At 51.9% G+C, this 27,418-nt stretch overlaps 2 protein-coding genes across 2 annotated transcripts; one reads left to right on the plus strand and one right to left on the minus strand.

Moving 5' to 3' along the window:
• Positions 1-439: 439 nt before the first annotated feature.
• On the plus strand, positions 440-5,103 carry LOC100845413. Its single transcript, XM_010238431.2, has 6 exons — positions 440-463; positions 1,319-1,378; positions 2,055-2,144; positions 3,297-4,127; positions 4,239-4,397; positions 4,480-5,103. Exons 1-6 carry the CDS (start codon positions 440-442, stop codon positions 4,867-4,869), a joined length of 1,554 nt encoding a protein of 517 aa, XP_010236733.1. The 3' UTR covers positions 4,870-5,103.
• Positions 5,104-19,767: 14,664 nt separating this feature from the next.
• Positions 19,768-26,111, minus strand: LOC106866288 (skin secretory protein xP2-like). Its single transcript, XM_014899940.2, has 4 exons — positions 25,545-26,111; positions 24,317-24,934; positions 21,582-21,733; positions 19,768-21,507 (listed from the first exon to the last, which is right to left on the minus strand). Exons 2-4 carry the CDS (start codon positions 24,361-24,363, stop codon positions 21,017-21,019), a joined length of 690 nt encoding a protein of 229 aa, XP_014755426.1. The 5' UTR covers positions 24,364-24,934; positions 25,545-26,111; the 3' UTR covers positions 19,768-21,016.
• Positions 26,112-27,418: the final 1,307 nt, after the last annotated feature.

Consider the following 27,418-nt stretch of genomic DNA (forward strand, 5'->3'; position numbering starts at 1 on the left):
TCGATACATCCATATCTGAACAAATTTGAGTCAGTTAATATGCGACGGAAAGAGTATGACAATAATTGAACTTTAGGGCATCTTCAAGGGTGTGACTGCATTTGTCCTCCCCATTTGTTCATTTGGGGTGGACAAATGGGGATGTGAAAAATATGTTGTGTCCAATGGTAACCACAGTTTATCTCTTCATGAATCTTTGACATGTGTACCAAGAAGACAAGTGGACAAGGTTTGAATAATTTTTGCACAAATGGGAACTCTCTATACTCTTTCCAAATTTAGAGAAGAAATGAGGATGTGGACCACTTTTAGACAAATCGACGTTTTCATTGGATTACGTAATTTGATCATGAACCTCCATATGGACAAAAGTGAACAAATGAAGAGTATTTGAAAGCTTCCCTTGAGATGTCCTTCTAATGCAAGTTCGGTGAGTTAGATGGACGAACTACGAGTAAAAGAAGTAATTAGCCTGCGCCAGCAATTTCAGCATAGTCGCGAATGCATTTCACTGCAAGCCAAATATTAGGTGCCAGCCTGAACCAAACATCACCCAAAAATACTGGCGAACCAATCATTTGGTCGGGCCGCCTAAGGGCCTCCCCATCCTAGTTTTGAACACCAAACCGGTGATCGAACCGGTGAGGTTTTCGGTTCAATGTCTGATATTTTTAATATATAAAATAGTATATATTTTCGGTTCATTTTTTTTTTGAGCCAAATATATTTTCGGTTCAATGTCTGCAACAATAACTCACATAAAAGGTCCAGCTCAGCCCAGTTGGGCCAAGCCCATTCCAGCCCACTACTCCGTTTTACGTCGAATAGGCCCAGGCAGCAGTTGCTCGATCCCCTCCCTGTTGCTCGATCGAGATCACTAGACATGATACGACATTAAAAAAAAAAAAACAAAAAAAAAACTAGACACGATACGATGAACCCTAGCCGCCAGTTGCTCGAACCCTTCTCTGTTCCCAGTCCATCTCCTCCCTCTTCCCGATTGCAGATGCCCCGAACGTACCGAAGGTCCCTCGAGAGAGTAAACTAGCCCAGAGCAACAGCTCCAGGGTCCAGGCCCATCGAAGAGTTATTTAGGGTTTGCTCTCGTGGTAGATAGATACCATATCCTCTCCCGGCGGCGCCGACGCGGTTTCCTCTCCTCGCGTCTTGCCTTGTTGGATTCAAACCAAAACTGAAATTCGACGCCTCGCCTTGTTGGATTCAAATAAATGAGAGCGAGAGGCATCGCGGAAAACAGAGGCTATCTTGATTTCTCGCGTCGACCGCAGGTATCGAATTAGTATCATGGGGCTGCTAGCTCTTAAGCGGTTCCTGTCCATGCAGCGGGATCGGCGCCGCCGGCAAAACCAGTCCCGCAGTAAGCCGCCTCTAGTCTCCCTCGATATCTCCTGTTTTGCGCTTGATGTACTCTGAACTTACTCCACGCTCTTGTCTGCTATAAAGACTCGGTTTTTACTGTGTTTGCTGCTCACGGTGACAAGATTCAGTTTCTTTCCGACCTGTTAGGGGTAGTCTTACTTTTATGGATATCAAGGTGAACTGATTCCTGATGAATTTCAGTAGGGTAGATCTCCAACCCATCTCCCCCCTATCTCCAATTTTAATTTGTAAAATAGGAGATTAATCTGGAAGGATATTGCAGTACAAGTAACCGGTTCAGTGACTAAATAATGACACAGTATTAATGTTATAAATGAAACATCAGTATACACTTAAAGTACAGACTGAAGAACATGACATGAGACTAGAGAAGTACCAGTGTTAGCATGGTTGCCAATGGCTGGATTAGCTAACGTGAGTTCGGATATGAAACTTGAGGGAGTTGCATGGTTTTGCAAAAATACCTCAGCTCCTGTGATTGCTTTTACTTGCATTGAAGAAGTTTTAAACTTCTTTGTGTCCTTGTGCAAAAGTTTGATAATGTAACCAAATTGGATTTACGGTCTGTGTTAAAGTTGTCTGTTTTCTTATGTTAATTTCTACACTATTATGAACACGAAAGTATGAATGATGTGTTGCTGGCATGTTTTCAGTGGTTAAAAGAAAGGGCTCACCCTGTCAACAAGACTGGTGATCCTCAAGGTGACAAAAGAATCAGATATTCAGTGCCCGAACTTCCAGAGGTACACAATAAAAAGGCTGATATTCAAAGACTTATATTGCTAATTAAATAAAGTAATATTTAGCTATGTTGTTGGGACTGCTCTAACTTCCATGACTAATCCATTGCACTAATTGTTGGGATTATGGTAGCTAAATAGTATTTCACTACTATGTTGTTATGATAGTGAAGAGTAAACTCTAGCTTCCATAGAAGCAAGCCATCATAGTAAACATGGGCGCCCCATTTTGTGGAAGGATGACAAAAAAGTCAACCAAATTTTATGATGTTATAATTTGTATAACAACTACAAAAGTCATAGAAGATACAGCAAGGAAGTAAAACTTGCTGCAGTGCATTTAGCCAATCATTACATGGTTCTAATCATAGCACCACCATCTCCCCGCTCCCAATAGATTGGTTCGTTACCTCACTGAAACCTTGTATTTGGTCCTTGTGGGCTTGTGGCAGAAAACAGTCCAGCCATTATTGCAGTGGTATGTAGGCATTTCTACTCTCTAGGCGCACGCCTTATAGATTTTTCTGGAGACTTGATTTTTTCTCTTCAGACAAGTAGTCATGATTGTAGCAATAAGCGGAAACAAAGGAATCCCAGTTTGCTTAAGCCAAATAATTTACAGATCCGGTCTTTGTACCTTAAATTCAGTCCTCTCTATCCACTTACCTGTAGAACAGCTTTCTTTCTTTCCCTCATTTTTTCTTCCACATTCTCAACAGTCTTCTTGCTAGACGCATGCTTTTGTTACTATCTTTATCTTTTTCAAATCTCGTTGGTATCCAGCCTATGATTGTTTGCACAATTTTACAACACAATCAGCTATAATTTATGTAACCTAAATTTCATGTACTTTTCTCTGAGCAAACTGAGCCCCAATCCAAACATGTACTGGCAGTCTTTATCAGTCAAACTTCACTCACTCTAGTACACCCTTTTCTGAATCACGAAATGAGGCCAACAAGTTCTTTTGATTAAATCTGCTTGTTAAAAAAGGTTGGGGAAGGGGTTAAGGTGCCTGTCTAAAGCTACTCGTACCTTAGACAGATCACTGTAGCTTTTGTGATGTATAGCTCTGTAATGCAGTACAGTTTATACAGAGCACTTGGTGTGTAATACAATCCAGTGGTAACTTTTGTCCCGTTCTTGTGTTTTTAGGAGATCTGGCATAATATACATTCCCTGCTGCCATTGCCAGATGCTGCCCGAGCTGGTTGTGTGTCTCGTACATTTCTAAATTTCTGGAGATGCCATCCATATCTCATTTTCAGTAGGGAAACATTGGGCCTGAATGGAAATGCATGTGGAGGATCTAAAGTGGCACGTATTTTCATCAACAGAGTTGACAGCATTATGAGAAGACACTCAGGCATAGGCGTGAAGACATTCCAGCTTCGTTGCTTTTGTTCAGATTTTAATCCTAGTTATCTCAACAGGTGGCTTCAGATTGCTATTACTCCAGGGATTGAAAAACTTGAACTTAGACTGCCTGCATCTGGCATGAAGTACAACTTCCCATGCTCACTTTTATTCAGTGGGAACGGAAACTCGATTCGGCATCTTAAGCTCGTCCGTTGTGGCTTCCATCCCACAACTGGACTTGGTTGTTTGAGAACACTGTTTCTGTCTCAGGTGAATATCTCGGGAGACCAATTAGGGTATCTTCTATCCAATTCCTTAGCTTTGGAGAAGCTGTACCTCAGTCATTGCAAGAAGATCATTTGCCTGAAGATACCTTGGCTGCTACACAGGCTCAGCTCCCTGACAGTGCTTGACTGTGCACTGGAAGTTCTAGAGAATAAAGCTCCAAATCTTCGCAAAGTTTGTGTCGATGGTGCTCTAATAAAACTTCCACTTGGAGATTTGTTGCAAGTAAGGGACCTCACAGTGTTCGGTGAACGCGAGTGTAACTTTGTTCATTATGCTCGTGCAAAGCTTCCATCAATTGTGCCAAATCTTGAAACTCTCAGCATATCGTCAGCCAGTGAGGTATACTTTCAGCTATAATTGTATTAGATGATTTTTTAAATGATACCTTGTGTAGTTCATATAGCACTACCCATTCCATGGAATATAATTAATCTAGACATATCGATGCAGATGTTCAGTACGCCAATCGTACCTGTCAAATTCCTTCACCTTAAGAGCTTGAGGATCACTTTTGATGTTGCCCTAGGAGCCTTTTCCCCAGCCTATGATTATTTTTCTCTAGCTTGTTTTCTGGATGCTTGTCCTGTATTGGAGACTTTTAAATTACATGTAAGTCACTTTTCCTCTTTCAAAGATATCTAGTTCCTTGAGTGGAACCATTAATTAATTCTAGCATGTTGTTCCTATGCAGGTATCACAGACTCGCGTAAAGCATGATTTGATTTCTGGAGACTCCCTCCATCTTAGGCAGATGCCAGAACAATGCTATGGCAACATCAAGAATGTGAAGATCATCGGCTTCTGCTCTGCAAAGAGCATGGTTGAGCTAACGTGCCATATTCTTGAGAATGCAACATCATTGGAGTGCCTTACATTGGATACCATATGTGATAATTGGGGTGAACATGCCGATAGGACTCGTGTGCACAAAATTGGAGAATGCTTCCGTGTAGACAAGCAGATGATCAGGGAAGCCCTCAAAGGGCTCGTGGCTATAGAAAGATACGTTGTGGGGAAAGTTCCGCCCACTGTGAAGTTAAATGTTAAGAAGCCTTGCAACTTGTGCCATGTTGTCAAATGATGCCAATCCTCTTCATCATTTGACGTTTCATGGGTTGTGCCTAAGTTATGGCGACTATCTACTGTTTAGTTGTTGTAAAATTGCATAGCTGGCTTGTGCCCTGTTAAAATATTTGCTTTTTCCTAGCTTGTCGAGATGTAATATCACATAGACATATGCTTCTTTCTATTGCCTATCTACTCCGTAGTTCGTTTACTTTTCATTAAAAAAATACTGCTGTGGAGTATTGGCCAATAACAGCAAGAAGTATGGGTGGGCACTCGTTTTTTTCTTCCCAATTCGGTTTTTTGATTTGCCAGCCGAAGTGCTCACCAAATTCACAGGAACCGATGGCTCGGTCTACCGAAATACTCCTTATCGGTTTGGTTTTCGGTCTAGACCGAACTGATTGAATGCAGGCTGCATGCAGCAGAATACAAGACATCGATGTCACAGGACAGCGCATGGCTGTTGTACATGTGAGCACTGCTCATCTGCATGCAGAATAACATGCGCCACGTATACTTATTTTGAGCATAAATTAATATTTGGAAATGATTACGGTACATTTAAATTGAAACGGAAGGAGTAGCAGCTGGCCTAGCAGGCAGATCAAATGGCCGTACCACGTCGTAAATTGGCCTGGGACGCGCGCTGGGCTAGGGAAATACTCCCCCTTGGTCCGGCTGTTAACTGTAGTGCAGGCTGCAGCAGGTCGTGACTATTCTCAAAAAACAAAAAGTCAGAACTTCGGCTAATTCGGTTAAACTGACACTAAAACCGATTCAACCGAAATTAATTCGGTTCTTGAGATTGGCCAACTGAATTACTAACTGGGAACCGAATTAACTGGGTTTTTCCCTTTGTTCAGCTCTGTCCACTCTTTGGGTTCGGGTTCAGGTTTGTTTTCCGGTTTTTATGCCCATCCGTAGCGTATTATTTTTATCAGAAAATATATTGCGCGTACGTCCGCGCGTTTGTTCGGCCGCGCGACGCTGGAGAGCTACTGCCACGTGCTGCCTGCTGCTCCTGAGCTACTGTCATGCATGCATGCAAACTTTTTTGCTTTTGCTAATCAGGAATTGTAACGAGGGCTCGACCCATGCATGCACTTGTGTTTGTTATAGCAGCATGCATGCTCTCTGCATGCACTTTTCTATTTAAATTTGCAAGTAGCATCCGAGTGCATATTACACTAGTCATTTTAAAGATTCAAAATGTTTTGTACATTGAACCGTTTGTCCGATTCCGATCCGTTTTCATTGTTGATTTCGTATCGACGAGAGCTTCAAAAGTAGATCTTCTTCATATATGTTTTGTTAAAAAATTATTTTGACCCTTTTGTTACCATACGGTAATGCACAGTTACCACACTTGTTTTAGAAAAGTTATCATGTGATAATGTATTACTATCACAATACTGTTTCGTATATTATTATTGGTCGGGTGGCAACTTTACATATTTTTGGATGGTAACTTTGATGCACAAATCGTCACCTTACAAAATAAATTTAGTACATAGGGTGGCATCATATATTATTGGGTGGTGATTTTACATATTATCGAATGGTACTTTTAATACAGAAATCGTCACTGAATTTTATATAGAGTTGCCACATGGTAATATGTTATGAATGGGGTGTCAACTTCATATATTATTGGGTGCTGAGTTTACATATTATCGGATGGTATCTTTGATACACAAATCGCCACCGTATTTCATATAAAGTTGCCACGTGGTAATGTGTTACTAATAGGGTGGCAACTTCATATATTATTAGGTGGTGACTTTACATGTTATCGGATGGTACCTTTGATACACAAATAGCCATGTATTTTATATAAAGTTGTCACGTGGTAATATGTTGGGGGTGGCAACTTCATATATTTTTAGGTGGTGACTTTACAAATTATCGGATGGTACCTTTGATACACAAATCATCACCGTATTTTGTATAAAGTTGCCAGTGGAAATTGCCGGCAACTTTTAAGATTTTTTTGTTGTAAACTCTACTATTGACCTTTATATATTATTGGATTTTAATTTTGGTGTACAAACAACCACACTATTTTGTTCAAAATTATCATGTGATAATTTGTTACCAAGGACATGGCAAATTGATGCTCCCTCCGATACATAATAAGTGTCTTAGATTTAGTACAACTTTGTACTAAGTTAGTACAAAATCCGAGACACTTATTATGTATCAAAGGGAGTATATTATTTGGTGGCACCTTTTAGGACTGAATTTTTTTTAATCAAAACGTACCAACAAAGATCTCATTTTGAAGATCTTATCGAAAAAAAATTAATCGTGAAAACAGATCATAAATCGAGCTCACGGTTTAAGAGTTAAACCATTTTTAATCTTACGGTGTCTTTTTGCTATTTACCGTGCATCGTGCATGCTGCTTTTGTCAACTGTACGTATGCATGCCGTTGCCGTTGATTTTGTCAGCTCCCTGGCGCGCGCGCTATTATTAGTGTCTTTTTTTATTAAAAAAGAAATACTGCTGCAGGAAGGCCGTCAATTCGTGAATTATGAGATGGCCTTATCTTGTTAACTGGCTGGGTTTGTTGTGCGTGTAGTAGATTTGACGGGACAAAACTGTACAGCTCCAGGTTGGGCAGATATTGGAACACGTTTTGCTGAGATAAAGGTGAAAATATTTGCCCACTAATAACTTGGCCTGTTTGGATTGAATGATTTCGTATGATTTTGGTAGGATTCTAACACATGGAATATATCCTCCGAAAGAATTTTCCTATATACAATCTTCAAAAGAATATATCCTCCGAAATTCCTATGAATTGGTTTCCTACACCCGGATCCTATGGGAATTCTAGGTTAGACCTTATTTGGTTTATTTTAGTCAAATATACTCCTTCCGTCACATGTTAAGTGACTCAAATTTGTTCAAATATTGATGTATCTATATCCAAAAAACGTCTAGATACATGTAATATTTCGTCATAATATGGGATGGAAGGAGTACATTTTAAAGTTTTTGTTGTCATATAGTAAAACTTAAATTTGTTTAAAATAGTTTCTTCCTTTCGAGAAAATTATGTTCACTACACAAGAAAAATGTTGAAGATGATTTCCTTAATGATCGACAGGCAATCGCTAACTGAAAAACATAAAATGCTTACTTTGTAACTTGCTGAAATAAAATGCCCTCACCTCTCAAGTTATTGGGCTACTGGTGCAAGTTACCTTGCCACGCAAGACATTTAACCCGTGCCAAGTCAACATCACACACATGACATCAGGCTACAGTTACCTACGTTTGCTGAAGGGGTTTGTTTCTCCTGCCAGACGTTCGCTGTTCAAGGTGCTAATACAGGTCTATCAGAGCATCTTCAGTAGCCCTCAAAACAAAGCCCCTAAATCCTGTATAAGGGCTGTTTCTTAAATTTTTAGCCCCTACTTCAACTCAATCTTCACCAGTAGCCCCTAAACATCAGCCCCTATTTAGTTTTTCCATTTCACTGACTAGTGGGACCCTTTGTCAGTGGGTCAAAAAATTCCCCATCTTCCTCCCAGAGGAGCTTCTGGAGGAGGGCGGAGCAGCTCAACCGGCGGCCGGTGCAGGTCGCCACGGAGGGCCAGAGCGCGTCCAGCAAAGATGCGACGAGGCCACGACCGTGGCCGGGCGCTCACTAGGCGAGGCGGCCACTGTCCCTGCTTCCTCTGCGGCGGCGCACGTCGAGATGAGGTGGCGACGCACGGCAGGATCGGCCTCGGCCTCGGCGTCGTCTTCTCTTTCGTCGATGACCCTGCCCACATCCCTGCACAGCTCACCCTCGCCATCGTCTTCTCCATCCCCGAGGGCGCAGGCGGCGTACCGGCACAGAGGCGGAGGCGGCACGGGCCAGCGGTGAGGCGCGGGGGCAGCCGGCGGGGAGGCTCGGGGCGGCGGGGTATGTGGGCGGCGAGGTGGGCCGAGTCCCGCAGCAAGAGAGAGAGAAGAGAGAGACGTGGAGAGGGGAAAAGAGGAGTAGGGGCCATGCTGAAAACGTTTTTTTGGCTTTAGCCCCTAAAAACGGAGTAAGGGCCCTGTTTAGGAGCCCTGCTGAAGATGTTCATAGAACCTTTTTAGGGCATGTACAATGATTGATAAGACAGCTTTATCTTATACCTTACATGTAATGGTGGAGAATAGGTGGTACAATGGATTACTTCTTATCGCTTTTCTAGCCAACTAATAGTTAATTAATTAGTACAAGTTAATTAAATTCGTGGTGATCAGATGTGCCCGTGTATCTTTGTGGGCAGCAATACAAAATAAGTACATGATTGAAAGAAATGAACAAGTATGACCTAAAATATATGTATAGTTGCAAACTAGCATAAAGCATGTAGCTAAAGCTTACACCTTGTACGACATTGGTACATAGAGAATTCAACATATTTAAAAATTACATCAAAATAATTTATTCAAACTAAGCAAAAATATTAATCATCGCCAAAGCGTTCCCAAATATTCTCGACTAAGTCACTCTTGAGCTGGATATGTGTTGGACGATCACGAATAGAGGAACTTCTCCGTAGGTAATCTGCAAAGGAAACATGAGGACCAATTTGGACTTTAGGCGGAAGAGCGAACGATGTCCTTGGGTCCTTGTTCAAGTCCAACGGAACATGAATCATTCCTCGTTCATCTTCAACTATCATATCGTGAAGTATAACGCACGCTAGCATAATATGACGGACGGAAGACCGTCTCCACAATCGTGCCGGGCGACGTACAATGTTAAAACGTTTTTGCAACGCCCCAAAAGCCCGCTCGACTTCCTTCCTTGCCCCTTCCTGACTCTTTGCAAATAATTTGTCCTTGTCTGTATGAGGAAATGTTATCGTCCTCACGAAAACTGCTGACTCTGGATATATTCCGTCAGCAAGATAGTAACCTGTGTTATATTGTCTCCAGTTGACAGTAAATTGCACCTTAGGGGCATTTCCTTTCAAAGTATCTGTCGTACCAGTGGCCCACGGGGTCCCACTGATACTAGATGCGTGGGTCGCCTTTGACGGAGGCTCATCAGGAAGGACTTCCGGGAAGTAACGAGCCCGGGAAGCCTGCCTCAAGGAGACGGCCCCGAGTGAAGACAAAACTAGGAGTTGAGTACGGAGTGCTCCCGGAGACCCCGACCCCGGGAAGTCATAGGAGCGCCTCCCGGCAACTAGCGGATGCGCTAGCTGGGAAGGAGCACCCCCGCAACCTGCACTCGGGCATGCGGGCGGAACCCGCGGAACAGTGAAGACAAGACAAGACTACGGGCGCAGAGCATTTAATGCACCGACAGGAGTCTTATCAACAGGCCTAGGCTTGCCTAGCAAGGCTAGAACGGTCGCCCTAAGAGCTACTTTTTCTACCGTGTACAGTAGGACGGGCGCTGCATGGCGTCCACTGTGGATGAACAAATTTGTATGCCGTGTGGGCATGACACCCGTCTAGCTAACGTGTCACGCTGCACACCGTGGCACCTGTGGTATCCCCTTGCATATAAAAGGAGGACCAACGCCATCGGAAAGGGGGTTCCGACCCAAGTAATTAGAACACATCATAGCATTCACCCAAGTGGCCAGCCCGGGAACCCCCTGGGCAATCTGTACACACTTAAACTTGTGAATATAATAAAGAGCAGGACGTAGGGTGTTACACCTCCGGGTGGCCTGAACCTGGGTAAAACTCTCGTGTTTACTCTTCGTGCCTATCGTCACGCCGGCGATCGCCGGAGCGATCACCTCGCCCTCCACCGAACCAAAAAGGGGGTGCTCAGCATCCCCGGTGCCGGATACCGTGCTCCGACATCTGGCGCGCCAGGTAGGGGGGCGTGTAGAGAGCTTCGGGTGATCGCCGGCGTCATCGTCATCAACACCGGCTCCTTCACCTGAGGCATCTTCAACGACTAGCTCGCCATGCCACCCAAGAAGGCAGACGAGCCCCGGGCCGACTTGCGCGACACACTCGCCACGCGCACTCGGTCCCATGACGCCGCACGCGCGTCACAGGTGCAGGGTGACCAGGGGTCCCCTCCACGGCAGCAGCAACAATCGTAGCTGCCACCTCCACCTCCTCGGCCGTCGGCGGATAACCGACCGAGGGGGCTGTTGGAAATATGCCCTAGAGGCAATAATAAATTTGTTATTATCATATTTCATTGTTCTTGATAAATGTTTATTGTCCATGCTATAATTGTATTGATTGGAAACTCAAATACATGTGTGGATAAATAAACAAATACCGTGTCCCTAATACGCCTCTACTAGATTAGCTCGTTGATTAAAGATGGTTAAGGTTTCCTAACCATAGACATGTGTTGTCATTTAATAACGAGATAATATCATTAGGAGAATGATGTGATGGACAGACCCAAACCTAAACATAGCTTTTGATCGTGTCACTTAAGTTTAACTTGCTTATGTTTTATTATGTCAAGTATTATTTCTTTAGACCATGAGATCATGCCACTCCCTAGTACCGGAATAATACTTTGTGGGCATCAACCGTCATCTCGTAACTGGGTGATCATAAAGGTGTTTTTCAGGTATCCCAGAAGGTGCTTGTTGGGTTGTATGGATCAAGACTGGGATTTGTCACTCCTTGTGACGGAGAGATATCTCTGGGCCCTCTCGGTAATATAACATCCTAATGAGCTTGCAAGCATGCGACTAATGTGTTTAGTTGCGGGGGTATTATATTACGGAACGAGTAAAGAGAACTTGCCGGTAACGAGATTAAACTAGGTATGGCGATACCGACGATCAAATCTCGGGCAAGTAATATATCGCGAGACAAAGAGAATTGGATACTGGATTAATTGAATCCTCGACATAGTGGTTCAACCGATGAGATCTTCGTGGAATATGTGGGAACTATTATGGACATCCAGGTCCCGCTATTGGATATTGATATTTGATCATGTCCACATGTTCTCGAACCCGTAGGGTCACACACTTAACGTTTCATGTTGCTTGGGTTAGATGAGATAAATGATGATGATATCGAATTATGATTCGGAGTCTTGGATGGGATCCTAGACGCAACGAGGAGCTCCGGAATGTTCCGGAGATAAAGATTTATATATGGAAAGTTGTTTTCAGGGTTCTGGAAAGTTTGGAATATTTCCCGGTTTTGACCGGGAAGCTTCTAGAAGGTTCCGGAGGGTTCCACCTTGAGGCCCACCTATCCGTGGGCTAAATGGGCCTGTGAGGGAGCACCCTGGCCTTAATGGGCCGAGGGGCTAGCCCACAGGGCCCATGCGGCCAGGAGGAGAGTCCTGGCCGCGGGAGAGTCCTGGCCGCATGAGAGTCCTGGCCGCCGGAGAGTCCTGGCCACGGGATAGTCCTGGCCGACCACGCCTCCTCTACCCCTATATAAATAGAAGGGGGGGCAAGGGAGAGAGACACCCCAAGCTTTCAGTTGGATCTCTCTCCCCTGAGCCCTCCTCTCCTCCTCTTCTCACGCGCACGGCGTAGCCCTGCCCGTGAGAATATTCACCATAGTCACCACGCCGTCGTGCTGCCGGGATCTCGTCTACCTCTCCCTCTCGCTTGCTGGATCGAGGAAGGAGGAGACAACGTGAAGCTGAACGTGTGGATACCAAGGAGGTGCTGTCCGTTCGGCACTAAGATTGATCTCATTGAAAGTTCCACTACACCAACAACGATCTCGTGATCGTAACGCTTAGCGGTCTACGAGGGTATGGTGTTCATGATCCCTCTCGTTACATACATCTAGTATATATATTCTTGGGTTTTCTTCCGCACTTCTCGTAGGAAATTTTTTGTTTCCTATGCAACGAACCTAACAGGGGCCTGCGGCGCCCAGCGCCAGAGCCAGTCGCGCGAGCGGCCACAATACCGCCCTCGCCGGCCAGCGAGACCACTCGCGGGCCGAAGATGCGCAGCGACAGCTGCGCCACGAACACAGCGCGTCACGTGCGACGCCGACGGATCTCACCCCACTCATCCGAGGGCACCGGGTGACAGGGCGGAGGGCAGCCGGTTCGAGAATCGGCAGCCTCCCGCCCAGACCCCGGCGGAAGCCATCATAGCCGCACGTGTTATGGTGCGTTACGAGCCACCGCAAGGCACGCCGGCGCATGAAGCGTGGAGTGCAGAGCTGGACGCGCTCTTTGCACTCGCCGCCCAGCCGCCGCAAGGCGAGGGCGTCCCGACTGGTTCGGGCCGGGGACAGAACTCGGGACGCGGAGACGCGCCCCACGTCTCGGGACATGGAGAGCACCCTCCCCCGCGGGGAGGGCAAGAAGATGAGGATCCTGTAGGATCCTCGGGTTCGTCACCGACCGCCACATGGGGTGACGCGCGAGGCGTCCTGAACGCCCGCCAACAGGAAGACCTCCGCCAGCGCTTGGAGCGCCGGCGCCGGCGTGAAGTAGAATGCCAACGCCCGGAGGAGCAGGCGGACGCTCCCATGGGCCCCGAGGACGGCTGCGCCGCGTTCACCCGAGAGCTGCGCCGGGTGACATGGCCCCGCAAGTTCCGAGCGCCGACGCTTCGAACGTACGACGGGACCGTGAACCCCAAGGATTTCCTCCTGACCTACACATCGGGGATGCATGCCATCGGTGCCGGCGACAAAGTCAGGGCCAACTGGTTCCCGATGGTCCTCAAAGGATCAGCGCGGACCAGGTAGCTCAACCTGCCCGCCGGGTCCATAGCCTCCTGGGCTGACCTGCGTGAGCAGTTTGTGAACGCGTTCCAGGGCGGCTACAAGCGCCCGAGAACCATGGCGGAGCTGCAAACGGTCGTGCAGAAGCCAGGGGAGACGTTGCGGGACTTCACCAACCGGTTCTCCAACCTCTCATACTCCATCCCTGAGGCGGAAGCGGCCGCCATCATCAATACGTACGCCATCAACGTTCGTGATCCGAAGATGTGTGAGAAGCTTAACACGCATCGGATCCGGACCACCAGGGATCTCTACGCCCTCGCGCACAAATGCGCGATGGCCGAGGAAGGGTGTTTGGCGCCTGAGCTTGCCGCCAAAGCGGCGGTGAACCCACCGGAGGGCTCCGGGAAGAAGGGCTCCCAGAAGCGCGGCGGGAAGCAGGTACACGCCGCGGAGGAGGGGGCTCCCCAGAGGCCCACCAAGAAAGCGGCGTCGGCAGGAGCATCGGGCAGCAAGCCGGCAGCGGCTGCACGCTGATCCAACCACACCAACGCCACCCATGACGCGCAGGACTGCCGCACTCTCCAGACCATCAAGGAGAAGCGCGAGCAGCGCCACGAGACTGCCCAAACAACCCCCGCGGTGCAGTAGGCCGGGGTGCAGCCAGCGGCGACAAGGGAGAACCCGCGGGGGGCCGCGGCCAAGCTCACGGTGGCAAGGACCGGCCTCCCCGGGGACACGGCAAGCCTCGTGCTGAGCAGCACGGGGATATCTACAGCGACGATGACGCCGACGAGCCTGGCTTACAGGAACCTCACGACGTCGCCTGCATCCACGGGGGAGCCTACGCTCTGACGTCTCACGCTGCTGTAAAACGGCTTACGCGTGAGGTCTGCGCCCTCCTCCCCAGCGTGGAGGCGCAGTAGCCATTGAGGTGGTCGCACGTGCCGATCACCTTCAACTCGGACGATCACCCGATCCGTCCATTGGGTTCAGGGGTTCTCCCCCTCGTAGTGTCGCCGATCATAAACAATGTGACGGTGACCAAGGTACTGGTGGACAGCGGTGCAAGCCTCAACCTGCTATCCGCCAAGTTGGTGGAAAAGCTTCAGTTGCCCCTGGAGCAGATGAAGCCCACCGACCCGTTCCGGGGGATTAACCCCGGAGTGGTGCAGCCCATGGGGCGAATCACGCTCCCGGTGACCTTCGGCTCCCGGGAAGCGTTCCGAATTGAGCATATCATTTTCGATGTGGCTCACACACCGTTGCCGTACAACAGGATAATTGGTCGGCCAGCGCTGATCAAGTTTATGGCGGCAACACATTGCGCCTATGGCGTGATGAAGATGCCGTCAACATATAGCATTCTTTCCATCAAGTGCGACCTGAAGGACGCGGCTTGGTGCGTGGGCGAGGTCGTGAAGACCTCCGCAGTGGCGGATCCCGGCGATTACGACGTTGCCGGGAACAAGGATCCACTTGCAGGTGAACAACCCGCACTGAAGAAGGCGCGAGCCGCTCCCAGACAGGACGCCGGGGGCAGCTCCAGCTCCGGCCCGCGCATCAGCAAGGGCACGAAGCTGAAGGAGGAGGGCACCAAGACCAAGAAGGTGCCCCTGCTTGCCGGCAACATGGCGCGCACCGTCTCCATCGTGCGAGCCTTGGCAAGAAATAGGAAAGCGTCCTCGTCGCCTTCCTCCGGGAGAACTCTGACGTGTTCGCTTGGTAGCCGTCAGACCTCCCCGAAGTCCCTAGGGAGGTGATCGAGCATTGGCTGGCGGTGTGGCCTGACGCGCGCCCCGTCAAACAGAAGGTTTGCCGGCAAGCGCAAGAACGCAAGGACTTCATCCAGCAGGAGGTAGAGAAGCTCAAGGATGCCGGGGCGATCAGGGAAGTGTTGTACCCTACTTGGTTAGCAAACCCTTTTGTAGTCCCAAAAGCTGGAAATAAATTGCGCATGTGTGTTGATTTTACCGATCTTAACCGTGCATGTCCTAAGGACCCCTTCCCTGTACCCCATATCGATCAAACAGTAGATTCTACAGCAGGTTGCGAGTCTTTGTGATTCATGGATGCCTTCTCCGGCTACCATCAGATCAAGATGGCAGTCGAAGATGCGGAGAAAACAACGTTTATCACCCCGGTTGGCTGCTACTGTTATACATGCATGCCTTTCGGGTTAAAGAACGCGGGTTCGACATTTCTGTGCGCCTTACGCGAATGTCTGGGACCCCAGCTAGGCTGAAATATCGAGGCCTACATGGATGATATCGTCGTCAAGTCGCGGCGTATGGACTCGCTCATTGACGACCTGCAGGAGACATTTGACAACCTCCGCAGGATCAATCTTAAGCTTAACCCCGAGAAGTGCACGTTCGGCGTGGACTCGGGGCAATTGCTGGGCTTCTTGGTCTCTCACAGGGGAATCGAAGCCAATCCACACAAGATTGAAGCGATCGAGAAAATGGAGGCACCCCGCAAGATTAGGGACGTCCAGCGCCTCAACGGGTGCGTTGCGGCGCTTGGTCGTTTCATCTCAAGGCTGGGTGAGCGAGCCCTGCCTTTCTTCAAAGTAATGAAGAAGAAGGGTCCAATCAATTGGAGGCGGAAGCGGCGTTCCAACATCTGAAAAGATACCTGAAGTCGCCACCGGTTCTCGTCGCCCCTAAACCGGGCAAGCCGTTGCTGCTGTACCTAGCGGCAACGGATCAGGTGGTGAGTTCTGTGCTCGTCGCCGAGAGAGAAGAGCAAATCCCAGGGGCCGAGACGGAAGAACTGGGGGCTCGCGGCGAGCCGGGAGAACCCCCGGGTACCTCCTCTGCCCCTGGATCCGGGCGTCGGCCCATGTAGGCTGCTCCCCGCAAGCGGCTAGTGCAGCATCCAGTGTACTTCGTTAGCACGGTGCTGCACGACGCCCGGGTACGGTACCCGCAGGTCCAGAAGCTTCTGCTTGGGATCCTGCTTGCTTCAAGGAAGCTGTGCCATTACTTCCAGGCGCACAGCATCACGGTGGTGTCGGGGTTCTGTTTGGAGAGAGCCCTCACCAACCGTGAAGCCACCGGAAGCATGGCCGAGCGGAGAATGGAGCTGGCAGAGTTCGGGCTGCGTTACGCGAACACCAAGAGTATCAAGAGCACCGCTCTCGCTGACTTTGTCACGGAGTGGACATCGACGGGCGTAGACGAAGAAGAGCCGGGAGTGAGCCTCCCCGGCGCATTAGACGAAGGGTGCTGGGTCATGTACTTCGACGGCGCTTTCTGTTTACAGGGCGCCGGTGCCGGAGTAGTGATCGAGTCGCCCACCGGAGATCAACTCAAGTTTGTAATCCAGCTTGACTTCGCCAACTCCACCAACAATACAACAGAGTACGAGGGATTGCTTGCCGGCTTGTGCGCCGCGATCGCTCTCGACATCAAGCGCCTGGTTGTTCTCGGGGACTCCCAACTCGTGATCAACCAGGTGAACAAGGACTACGACTGCCCTCAGATGGCAGCGTACGTGGAAGAGGTGCGGAAATTGGAGTCCAAGTTCAAAGGACTTCGATTTGAGCACGTAAAGCGCAAGGACAACTTTGTTGCGGATAAACTGTCCAAGTGGGCAGCGGAACGCAGCAAAGTGCCTCCTGAGGTGTTCGTGCAGAGGCAGTCGAAACCCTATGTCGACCCCAAGACAGTTGCCGGGGAAGCCCCTCTGGCAACTCAAGGTGACCCTGTAACCATAGGGGACCATGCCACCAAATTGGTGGCATACACTAGCCGGGAGCCACCACCTTGGGGGGCAGATATTATTCGCTACATTAGGGATGGGACCCTCCCGGAGGAAGACCCTGCCGCGGAGCGAGTATCCCGGCAAGCTAAAGTGTACTCCTTGGTGGGGGGACAACTCTACCGGAGGCGTCCCAACGGAGTTATGCTCCTCTGCGTGCCCCGGAAGGAAGGGCACGCATTGCTGGAAGAAATACACCGAGGCACATGCTGGCACCATGTGGCCTCCAGGGCACTAGCTGGGAAAGCGTTCCGACACGGCTTCTACTGGCCGACGCCGAGCAATTAGTCAAGACCTGTGAAGCATGCCTGTTCCACGCCAAGATGAGCAACCAGCCAGCGCAAGCCCTACAAGTTATCCCATCCTCATGGCCGTTCGCGGTCTGGGGGCTGGACATCGTCGGCAAGTTACCAAGGGCAGTCGGCGGCCATCGACAAGTTCTCGAAGTGGATCGAGGTGGAGCCTGTCCGAGCCGTCACGGCGCAGGCAGCCATCAAGTTCTTCAAAGTCATTGTGTGCCGGTTTGGTGTGCCTAACGGCATCATCACCGACAACGGCACGCAATTCACTAGTGCAGTGTTACAAGCATATTGCAAGGACATGGGCACTAAGATTCACTTTGCCTCCGTTGCCTATCCAAGGAGCAACGGGCAAGTTGAACGAGCCAACGCAGAGGTGCTGCGGGGACTCAAAACGAGAACCTTTGACAAGCTCAAAGGCCACGGGAAGCAGTGGGTTGAAGAACTCCAGCCCGTGCTATGGTCGTTGCGGACCACACTGAGTTGGGCAACGGGTAAAACTCCGTTTGCCCTCGTCTACAGGGCAGAAGTTGTGCTGCCCCTCGAGCTCAAGTATGGGTCACCTCGGGTACGCGCGTACGGCGACAAGAGCCAACACGAGCAGAGGATTGATAACCATACCTTCATCGAGGAGATTCGATGCCGGGCTGCTGTACGAGCTGCATGCTACCAGCAGGGACTCCGTCATTATCACGATAGTAGAGTCCGTCCCTGGGAGCTCGAGGTTGGAGACCTCATCCTGCGCCGGATACAAGGAATAAAGGCCGGGAACAAGTTGACTCCAATCTGGGAAGGCCCTTTCCGGGTAGTGCAGGTGACCAGACCGGGGGTTGTCCGGCTGGAAATCGAAGAAAGCTTGCCGGTGCCCAATAGTTGAAACATTGCGCACCTGCGCAAGTTCTACCTGTGAAACGGTGGCGCCTTACCCACGGGTGACGCTGCGGCAGCGTACCCCTTTAAGCTAGTGTAGCCGGGCAAGGCCCGATTGTAATCCGCTAGCAAAATAGTTGAATAAAGATAAGAGTTACATTGGTAAACATTGTGTTTTGCTGCTTATAAACGCTTTTGTCTCCTGCTCTAGGTGCACATAATTGTCTCATCATCCTTAGCTGTGAGCAAGGGGCTGTTGGAACCCCGGAAACCGAATCTCGTTGCCGGGACACCCCGGAACGTGGCCCAGCAGTTGCCAGACCCGTCCGCAACTTGCTACGTGTCAGTTAGGCACCATGGAAATGTAAAGATGTTCACAGCCAGGATTGAGGTCCACTCTTCTGTGCCCGGGGGCTGGGAGGCAGGAGGTTATCCAGTTTGTACTGTTTTTCGTACATTTCGAATTTTTTTGTTATGTACCTTGGGCATTGCAGGAATCTAATGTGCAGGATAAAGATAGGGGTCAGACACGCTGGGGTACTCGTGGAGTACTCACGGGTCGTGTCGTCTAGCGGGTAGCCACTCGTGCATGGCAACCGCTTCAAGGCTTTTACCTCAGGAGGGTGTTGTCACGTGTGCCACTGTAGTTCGGCACGCGCGGCGGCAGGATCCTTCGCCATGCCTATAAAAGGGCATGGTGGCCACGAAGCAACTCAGAGCAAAGCCAAGGAGATCACTACAAAGGCGAGGGAGGCCGCAGAGACACGGTGGTGGTGCATGCCATCGGTGTCCAGTGCCGATGGGTGCACCGCCACCGTGTCCTTGCCGCATCCCTCCAATAGGCGTTACCAAGGCGAGGGTTGCCGCGGAGACGCTGTGGTGGTGCATGCCATCAGTGCTCAGCGCCGATGGGTGCACGGCCACAGCGCCCTTGCTGCATCCCTCCAGCAGGCGTGCCAAGTGCAGAATCAATACGTTCGACAAGGAGACGAGAAGCTAAGTATCTCATTTTGGATCCTTAGTTTTCCTCTCTCAGTAACACTGGCTTGCTAGGGTGGGTTCGGTCCCCGTGTTGCCGAAGCGTAGGAAGGACGCTTGCGGGGTGAGGACGTCGCCCACACGTGGCTCGCGGGTCCGGCCTGGAGGCGTGTGCGCTGGGGTAGTTAACCCGCGGGCGGAGTGGCTAGCCGCTACTGTTTGGCTCTAGGTTGGCACTGCGGGTCCGTCCTGGGTCCCTAGTCTGGCCAGGCATGTGGTTGGCGAGTCCCCGAGTGTGCAAGGCTAAAAGCACGAGAAGGACAGAGCCTTTCCCCTGCAAGACAGTCTTAGGAAGAGAAGCAAGTAAAAATAACATTGGATATATTGATATTGAAGCTTGGTCGAAACAAGTTGATAGAAAACACTAGCAATGACAAGGGAAGCTAACATAAAAAGTCCTAAGGCACCTCACACCGCTTCAGGGAAACACAAAGAAAAAGAAAAGGAAAAAAGGAACTACACAGGAGGAGCTCCTGGGGCGGTTCCGTCGGTGTCAGGGACGTCCTTGGCATCGAGGGCTTCTCCGGCAACCTCCTCAGCAGCGGCTTCGTCGTCGTTGACCTTGCCCTGCATCCGAGCCACCATCTCATCCACCACGCTCTGCACCGCCTCCCGGTGAGCCTTGGCCTCTTCTTGGTCCGACCAGGCGTCGAAGACCGACTCGAACAGGAATTCGGGGTCGGCGGAGTGGACCCGGGAGAGGATCTGCCCGGCAACCTGCTCGGCCGCGAGGCCGACTTGCCGGTCGCCGAAGGCCGTGACGCAAGTTTGGAGGCCGCCCAGCCGCCCGACGAAATCCGCGAAGAATGAAGTGTAGCACCCCAGATCCGCCCCACCAAAAGTAGCCACAGGGATGTCGAATTCCCGCAGCGCTTCTTCAGCTTCTTCAGCTTGGCCACCTCCCCCGCCCTGCGGGCCCGCAGCTCGTTGCACGCGCCACGAGCCTTCTGGGCCTGCAGCTTGTGCTCGCGGCACTCGGACTTCAGCCGACCGATCTCCGACGCTTTCTTGGTGTTGTCGTCGTCGATCAGTCGAAGCTCCTGTCACGCCGCGTCGAGCTCGCCCTCAAGGGACGAGTTGGCGTCAAGCTCGCGCTCCCGAGAGCGGGCCTGCTCCTGCAGCTCCTTCTCCCGGCGCGCTGAAGCCTTGGCTGTTGCTGCAGCCGCCGCCTCCAGCTGTCCGACCTCGCGGCGGAGGCGCTGGATCTCCAGGGAGTAGCCGGACAACAGGTCCGTCTTCTCCCGGAGACGCCCCTGGAATGAGTGCAGAGCCGCCTGGTGCTCCTCCTCTCTCTTGGCGTGTGAGGCCTTCACCGGCTCGAGCTCCCGCTGGTGCTCTTGTTGGAGGTCCCACAGTTGCTGGAGGATCTGCGCCTCCGGCACACCTTGCACGGCAGGCGCTACCCTGGCTTGCCGCGCCTGCTAGAGCTCCTCCCGGAGCCGCCACAGCTCGGTGCGCTGCTCCTCCGCCTCCCGTCGCGACGCGCCCAGCTCCGCCACTACGCGGGCATGGTGCTGCTACGCGTCATTCAGGAAATCGACAAACATCCGCTTTTACAGTTGGATGTTGTCGATCACCTGGTGCTCCTGTTGGAACACGCTGGGGTCGAAGGTGATCCGACCCCAGGTTCGCCCGGCAAGCTCCCCTACCCCCAGGCTGAAGGTTGGTCCGACGGAGGAGGAAGACCCCGCCGCGACCGTTTGCGATCCCGAGGGCGCGTCGGGATTTAGAGGCGCGTCCCCGACATGGCCGAGCCCCGCTGCTTCCTGCTCATTCGAAGGGGCGGGCCGGGGGCTCGAGGGCTTCTCCAGAGTGTCGCCACCCGCCCCGGCTGGCAGGGGCTGCTCTGCACCGCCTGCCTCAGATGGCGCCCCCTGCGAGGCGTCACCTGCGGCAGCGGCCACGGCCTCGTTGGACGCCGTGGTCGGTTGCTGAAGGGCTTCGACGGGAGCAGTCTCCGCCGAAGCATCTTCATCGACCTCGCCCGTAAGGACGATGACCCGCCCCTCGGTAGGCGCGGGCGCAGTTGGCACCCCTCCGGCAGCTGCACAAGTGCAGCTTGCATCAAACATAAGGATCGACACAAATTGCAAGGGAAAAAGTCGAACTTGCGCGTACCTGCCGCCGGGTCGGTGCCTTGCGAGCTCGAGTCAGGGACCCTTGGGTCCCCCGCAGGCGTTGCCACCGCCACAACCGCCGCGTCAAAGGCGTCTTGCTCGCCGTCGCCAGGAGCCGACGACACGCTGGTCTGCCCCCTCTTCCTTGACGAACTGGGAAACGAAGAAACAAGTTAGCCAAGAACAAAATAGTTAAGCGGAGTTGAAGATATCCGGGGTGGGATCAGACTTACCCCACTGGCCTAAGCTTGAGCACCCTGTCCGCCAGGATGCTCCTTGCCGAAGGGCCGCTCCGCGCAGGGGGAGCTGCCGGGGTTGCCGGGGTGGTCGGGGCGGCCCCCGCCGCTGCGCCGCTGCCGCCGGAGACCCCAGCCCCTGCGTCGCCGCGAGGCTCCTAGAGCTGCGGGCTGGCCTCCCGCTTGCTCGCCCGCTCCACCGCGAACAACCTCGCCAAGGGGACGTCGTCTTCTTCGTCCTCCTCCTCCTCCGGCACGAGCCCGCCGGCTGCCGGGGAAGCGTCGTCGTCGTCGTTGTCGCTCGGGTCTCCTCCGACCCCTAGTGAAGAGTCGTCGGAGTCCGAGCCCTCCGCCTCGGCGGGCGCCTGGCCTTGGCCCCCTTTCCCTAAGCCGGCGGCAGGCCCCTTGCCCTTCTAGGGCCTGGGCTGCGGGGGGGGGGGGGGGGGGGAGGTTGCGCCGAGGGATCCTCCATGATCCCCCACTCATCGCAGAGTGGAAAATCCCAGGCTCCCGGGTTCGGGATCCCGGCGTGAAGCGTGTGCGCTCTGGGCGGGAGCAGCCGGCAAGGTTCGTCCTCGCCGGTGATGCCCTTCACCCAGAACTGTACCTCCTCCGGGAGCAGATCCGTGCGCTGCAGCCGGGTTCGGTCGCCGGGCCCGGTGTACAGCCACGCCGGATGCGAGCGCTGCTGCAGGGAGCCACGCGCCTCCCGATGAAGTGGCGAGCCACATCCATGTCTGTGAGCCCGGCATCACGGAGCGCCCTGATCTTTGCGCAGATCGGAGCCAACTCCGCGTCGTTCGGGTCGTGGAGCGTCCAGTCGTCAGAGCCCTTCGAAGGCCCGAGGGGCTCCTCGTGGAACTCCTGGAGCTCGTCGGTGCGCACCCAGCACCAGTCGCGGCTCCATTCGGTCTCGATCTTCTTCCCCGGCTCGATGAATTCTGATTTGAGCCGGTCGCAGAAGCGGAACACCACGCCCGAGGACAGAGATGTCTTCTTCTCCACCCTCAGGTAGAAGTAGTTGCGGAATAGCGCCACCGACGGCATCACCCCCACGAACGCTTCACAAAGGTGTTGAAAAACAGCCAATGTGAAGAACGAGGTGGGGTGGAGCTGCGCCATGAGGAGCCCGTAGGACTCCATGATGGTGGAGAGAAAGTATGAGTGCGGCGGCACGAACCCGGCGAGCACAAACCTCCCGAAGATCCGGAAGTAGTGCCCGTCGCGCTCCGCGCCAGGACCAGCTTTTCGACTCCCTCGCCGTTGTAGCCGAGGGAGAAGAAGGCGAACTTGGCTCGCGCCTCATCGTCTTTCTGGGCTCTGTCCGAAAGCTCCTTCTTCCCGGCCTTGTCATGCTTGTCCCCTTTGCTGGTGCCCCCCTTGGGACGGTTCTGCCCATTGGAAGACATCGGCGGAGGAGGAGAAGGGAGTTTGGTCGGAGTGGGAGTGCGGGGAGCTTGGAGAGAGGCAATGGCAGAAGCGAAAAGCAATGGGCAGTGCCCGCCGCCATCGGGGCTGGTGGATTGCAACGGACACCCCCACGATGGGCAGCGAAGAGCCCTAAAGAACCGCAAAAAATAGAGGGGAGTGCGCGACGTGGCCTTAACTCGCTGGTGATTAAGGGAGATAAGGCACGAGATCGTGCGCCCGACCGTTTCGCTCGAAGGAGTGGGACGATAAAAGCGGCCCACGGGGCCGGGTGCCCAGGGGTTTTCCCCTTGGGGACCCACGCGTCGGATAGGGCGTAGTCCGGCAACCGAGTGGGGATAGCACTTGAAGAGACGCCAAGGTTGCCAGCCCACACCCGGGGGCTACTGTCGTACCAGTGGCCCACGGGGTCCCACTGATACTAGACGCATGGGTCGCCTTTGACGGAGCCTCATCAGGAAAGACTCCCGAGAAGTAACGAGCCCGAGAGGCCTGCCTCAAGGAGACGGCCCCCAGTGAAGACAAAACTAGGAGTCGAGTACGGAGCGCTCCCGAAGACCCCGACCCCGGGAAGTCATAGGAGCGCCTCCCGACAACTAACGGATGCGCTAGCCGGGAAGGAGCACCCCGACAACCCGCGCTCGGGCATGCAGGCAGGACCCGCAAAACAGTGAAGACAAGACTGCGGGCGCAGTGCATTTAATGCACCGACAGGAGTCTTATCACCAGGCCTAGTCTTGCCTAACAAGGCTAGAACGATCGCCCGAAGAGCTACTTTTTCTATCGTGTACAGTAGAACGGGCGCTGCATGGCGTCCACCGTGGATGAACAAATTTGTATGTCGTGTGGGCCTGACACGCGTCTAGCTAACGTGTCACGCTGCACACCGTGGCACCTGTGGTATCCCCTTGCATATAAAAGGAGGATCAATGCCACCGGAAAGGGGGTTCCGACCCAAGTAATTAGAACACATCATAACATTCACCAAGTAGCCAGCCCGAGAACCCCCCGGGCAATCTGTACACTCTTAAACTTGTGAATATAACAAAGAGCAGGACGTAGGGTGTTATACCTCCGGGTGGCCCGAACCTGGATAAAACTCTCGCGTTTAATCTTCATGCCTATCGCCACGCCGGCGATCGCCGGAGCGATCACCTCGCCCTCCACCGAACCAAAATGGGGTGCTCAGCATCCCCGGTGCCGGAGATCGTGCTCCGACAGTATCAATGAACAACATAGACTGATTTAGAACATTGATGTCATTGTTAGACCCGGCAACACCAAAATAAGCATGCCATATCCGAAGATCATGCGAAGCAACGGCCTCGAGTATCATAGTTGGCACTCCATGATCGCCACGGGTGAATTGGCCCCTCCTTTGATGTCCATGACATGCATATGGAGTTGTAAATAGAATTAACTTACCAATCTTTCATACTCCTTTGATGTCCATGACAATCTCTTCATACTCTTAGCTTCTTCAGTATCATCTCCTGATTCAACATTGATAGGCTTGGTTCATTTGTTTGATGCTCCACTTGCACTCTTTCCAGATGCAGATGGCGGTGGTGGCATGAAAGGAGCATCCTGTGACACCGCCGGCTGAGGAGGAATTTGATGTGGAAGGGGGGAACTTGATGGGTTTTGCAAAAAGTTTACGAAACCACCAGGTGGGAGGACATCATTTCCCCTAGAACAAGATAACAATTCAAACATAAAAAAATGTTCATATATATGTATATACTCTGAGTTTGACAAAATGATCTAATTAGGCCTTTCCTGAGGCGTCTGTTTTCCTTTTTAAGACTGCATTTCATTTCTCTGTGCATTGGGGCCGGAGGTGCCAACCAAAAATATTAGTGCTTGCTATAACCCGAATACTTGCTGTCAGATCCAAAGACTGCCATTAATCTGAACATCGCAATGTTTTTGTTTAAGAAGGTGCAATAAGGACGGTGTTCAGATGCCAATTGATCCTTTTTAGGATTCTATTTCGTTTCTCTGTCCATTGGGACTGGAGATGCAACAGAAAATATACTCTGAGTTTGACAATCAATATAGGAGCATCTGCTAGTACAAATGAGTTTAACAATTGATATGGGATCATCTGCTACTACAAAGCCCACAACTAGAATAAAAAACAACAGACGGGGAATCATCAATTATTTTATCTTGTATTATTCTAATGAAACCATCTTTACAGAGTGAACATGAAAGCAGTACGCAATGAAACCACCAAATTAGAAAACAAAGCTTTACAATCATAGATGAACATAATTAGAAAGAGAACTGAACCTTACCAATCAACTGGAATAGAATAATTGGGGCAATCGGCTGCAGCAAGATCAGGAAGCCAAGAGTTCCTGGCCGCGACGGCGGCCGCAGCCGCGCCAACGGCAGCTTGGGAATACTCTGGCGGTGGCCGGGGAGGGAAGCCAGAAGATGGGGCTGGAGAAGGACGCCCGCGCACAGCCTGGGACGCGGACGACGCTTTCTTCTTCCCATGGCCAGCCATGAAGGCAGAGCAAGATGTGGAATCGGTGGCGGCGGAGGGGTTTCGTGACTTTGGAACTGAGATGGCGGAGGTTTCGTGATTTGGGAGCATAGAACGAGAAATTGACAGGGGAGGTAGCGATTTAGCACGGGGAATTGAGCAAGCGGGAAGAATCGGCCCCAAGATGAAAATTTTCGCGGGAGGCGAGGATTGGGATCAGACGGGCCGCTCGGCGCACGGGATCGGGAAAACGCGTCAACAAGCGAAGGCATATCGTACAACCATCAGCGATTGTCGTGCGGAAAGGCTGACGTCTACATGTCCTTACTCCGTGTCCGAGATATTTCAATTTACCCACGCGAATAAAAAATCACTCCCGGGACTCGCGGCGCGCTACACACGGCAAGAAACTACCAAAACGCATTTCTCCCTTGTGGAAAAGTGGGCAAGTGTCCCGCTGGCACGTGGACGGCTGACCATCGTGTCTTGGGCTGTTGAAGCAGAGGAGAGGGACGCAAATTCTGTTGGGCGACGTCACGTCGTCCACCACGTACGCCGCTTTCTCCTACGCGGCTTCCTTCCATTCCCCATGTTTATGTTTCTTCCAAACCCCACCGCTCCTGCCCAGACCAATTCCCGTCCCATCAAATCCGCGCCTGGTCACTTGGTCGCCGTCCATGCATGGAGATCGCGGCTCAGCGCCAGGAGCATCCTGGTTGCCTGGTTGGATTGGAACCTTGACCTTAATTTGACAGACGCGTTGGCGAGGGCGTCCGGAGTCGACGTGGCCGGTACGCGATTCGAGCTCTGGCGCGGCGCATGCTTGCTCAAGTTCCTGAAATTAATGGCATAGCGGAAGAAGACGCGACGCACAGAACGCGCGTGGTGCAAGCTTAACTGGCATTTTCTTGTGAATTGTATGGACAGGTGAGGCCAAGGACAATGCCATTGGCATGCAGCATAAAAGGAACGAGCGGCATGTCCAGCATCAACGGGTTGCTGGAGGTGGACGCACTTACTACGTACGCACAGGATGCAGATCGCCGGAGCTATTACATCGGAGAAGAACCGCCTTGGTTTGTGAGATCCTGAATTAGAAAAACCAAACCGTTCGTGGGGGAGCTCCGGCGGGACGCGGACCGAGGAAACCCGCACCCGGCGCACGCCGGCCACCACTGAGGCACAGGCCAGGCTTGCCCAACGCCTGTCCACGGGTTTTACGCTGACAGAAGCGCGCGTCTTGTTCTTCTTCTTCTTCTTGCCCTTGGCGTTGTTGGAGCAGTGCCAGTGGCCGAGTTCTGCCCGGCAAAGAGAGCAGTGGCGGCCTCCATCTGTGCCATCCGGCGCTCCTCCATGAGCAGGTACGAGCGAGCGTGCTGGAAGGACTCCGTCGGCTCAAGCGTGAGAGGTTGGAGGCGGCATGGCCCAACTCCTTGCTCAGCCCATGGTGACAGTTGAGGATGAGGCCGGTGTCAGAGACGGGCGCGCAGGGCACCTGCGAGCACTACATCACGTATGAGATTCCAAGGCACCTGAAATTGCCTTAAAAGTGAAAAATAACGCCTTTGAGAATTTTGGAAGGCACAAAAACAAGTGCTGCATCCGGTGGGGTAGGGAAAAGTTATTTGAATAGTGTCTTAGAAAGTATATATATCTCAGGCACTTTAAGCAATGCCACTA

This window comes from Brachypodium distachyon, chromosome 3, assembly GCF_000005505.3.
Source record: "Brachypodium distachyon strain Bd21 chromosome 3, Brachypodium_distachyon_v3.0, whole genome shotgun sequence".
NCBI lineage: Eukaryota > Viridiplantae > Streptophyta > Magnoliopsida > Poales > Poaceae > Brachypodium > Brachypodium distachyon.

What these genes read in the sequence shown, in the direction of transcription:
- LOC100845413 (XM_010238431.2), top strand. Translation starts at nt 440, where the DNA reads ATGGACGAACTACGAGTAAAAGAA. An exon ending in GCATATCGTCAGCCAGTGAG is followed by an intron (nt 4,128 to 4,238) that starts GTATACTTTCAG and finishes ATATCGATGCAG; the next exon opens with ATGTTCAGTACGCCAATCGT. An exon ending in TGGAGACTTTTAAATTACAT is followed by an intron (nt 4,398 to 4,479) that starts GTAAGTCACTTT and finishes GTTCCTATGCAG; the next exon opens with GTATCACAGACTCGCGTAAA.
- LOC106866288 (XM_014899940.2), bottom strand. Translation starts at nt 24,363, where the DNA reads ATGAAGATTAAACGCGAGAGTTTTATCCAGGTTCGGGCCACCCGGAG. An exon ending in CAGGTTCGGGCCACCCGGAG is followed by an intron (nt 21,734 to 24,316) that starts GTATAACACCCT and finishes TTCGTTTCCCAG; the next exon opens with TTCGTCAAGGAAGAGGGGGC. An exon ending in AGGCACCGACCCGGCGGCAG is followed by an intron (nt 21,508 to 21,581) that starts GTACGCGCAAGT and finishes GCACTTGTGCAG; the next exon opens with CTGCCGGAGGGGTGCCAACT.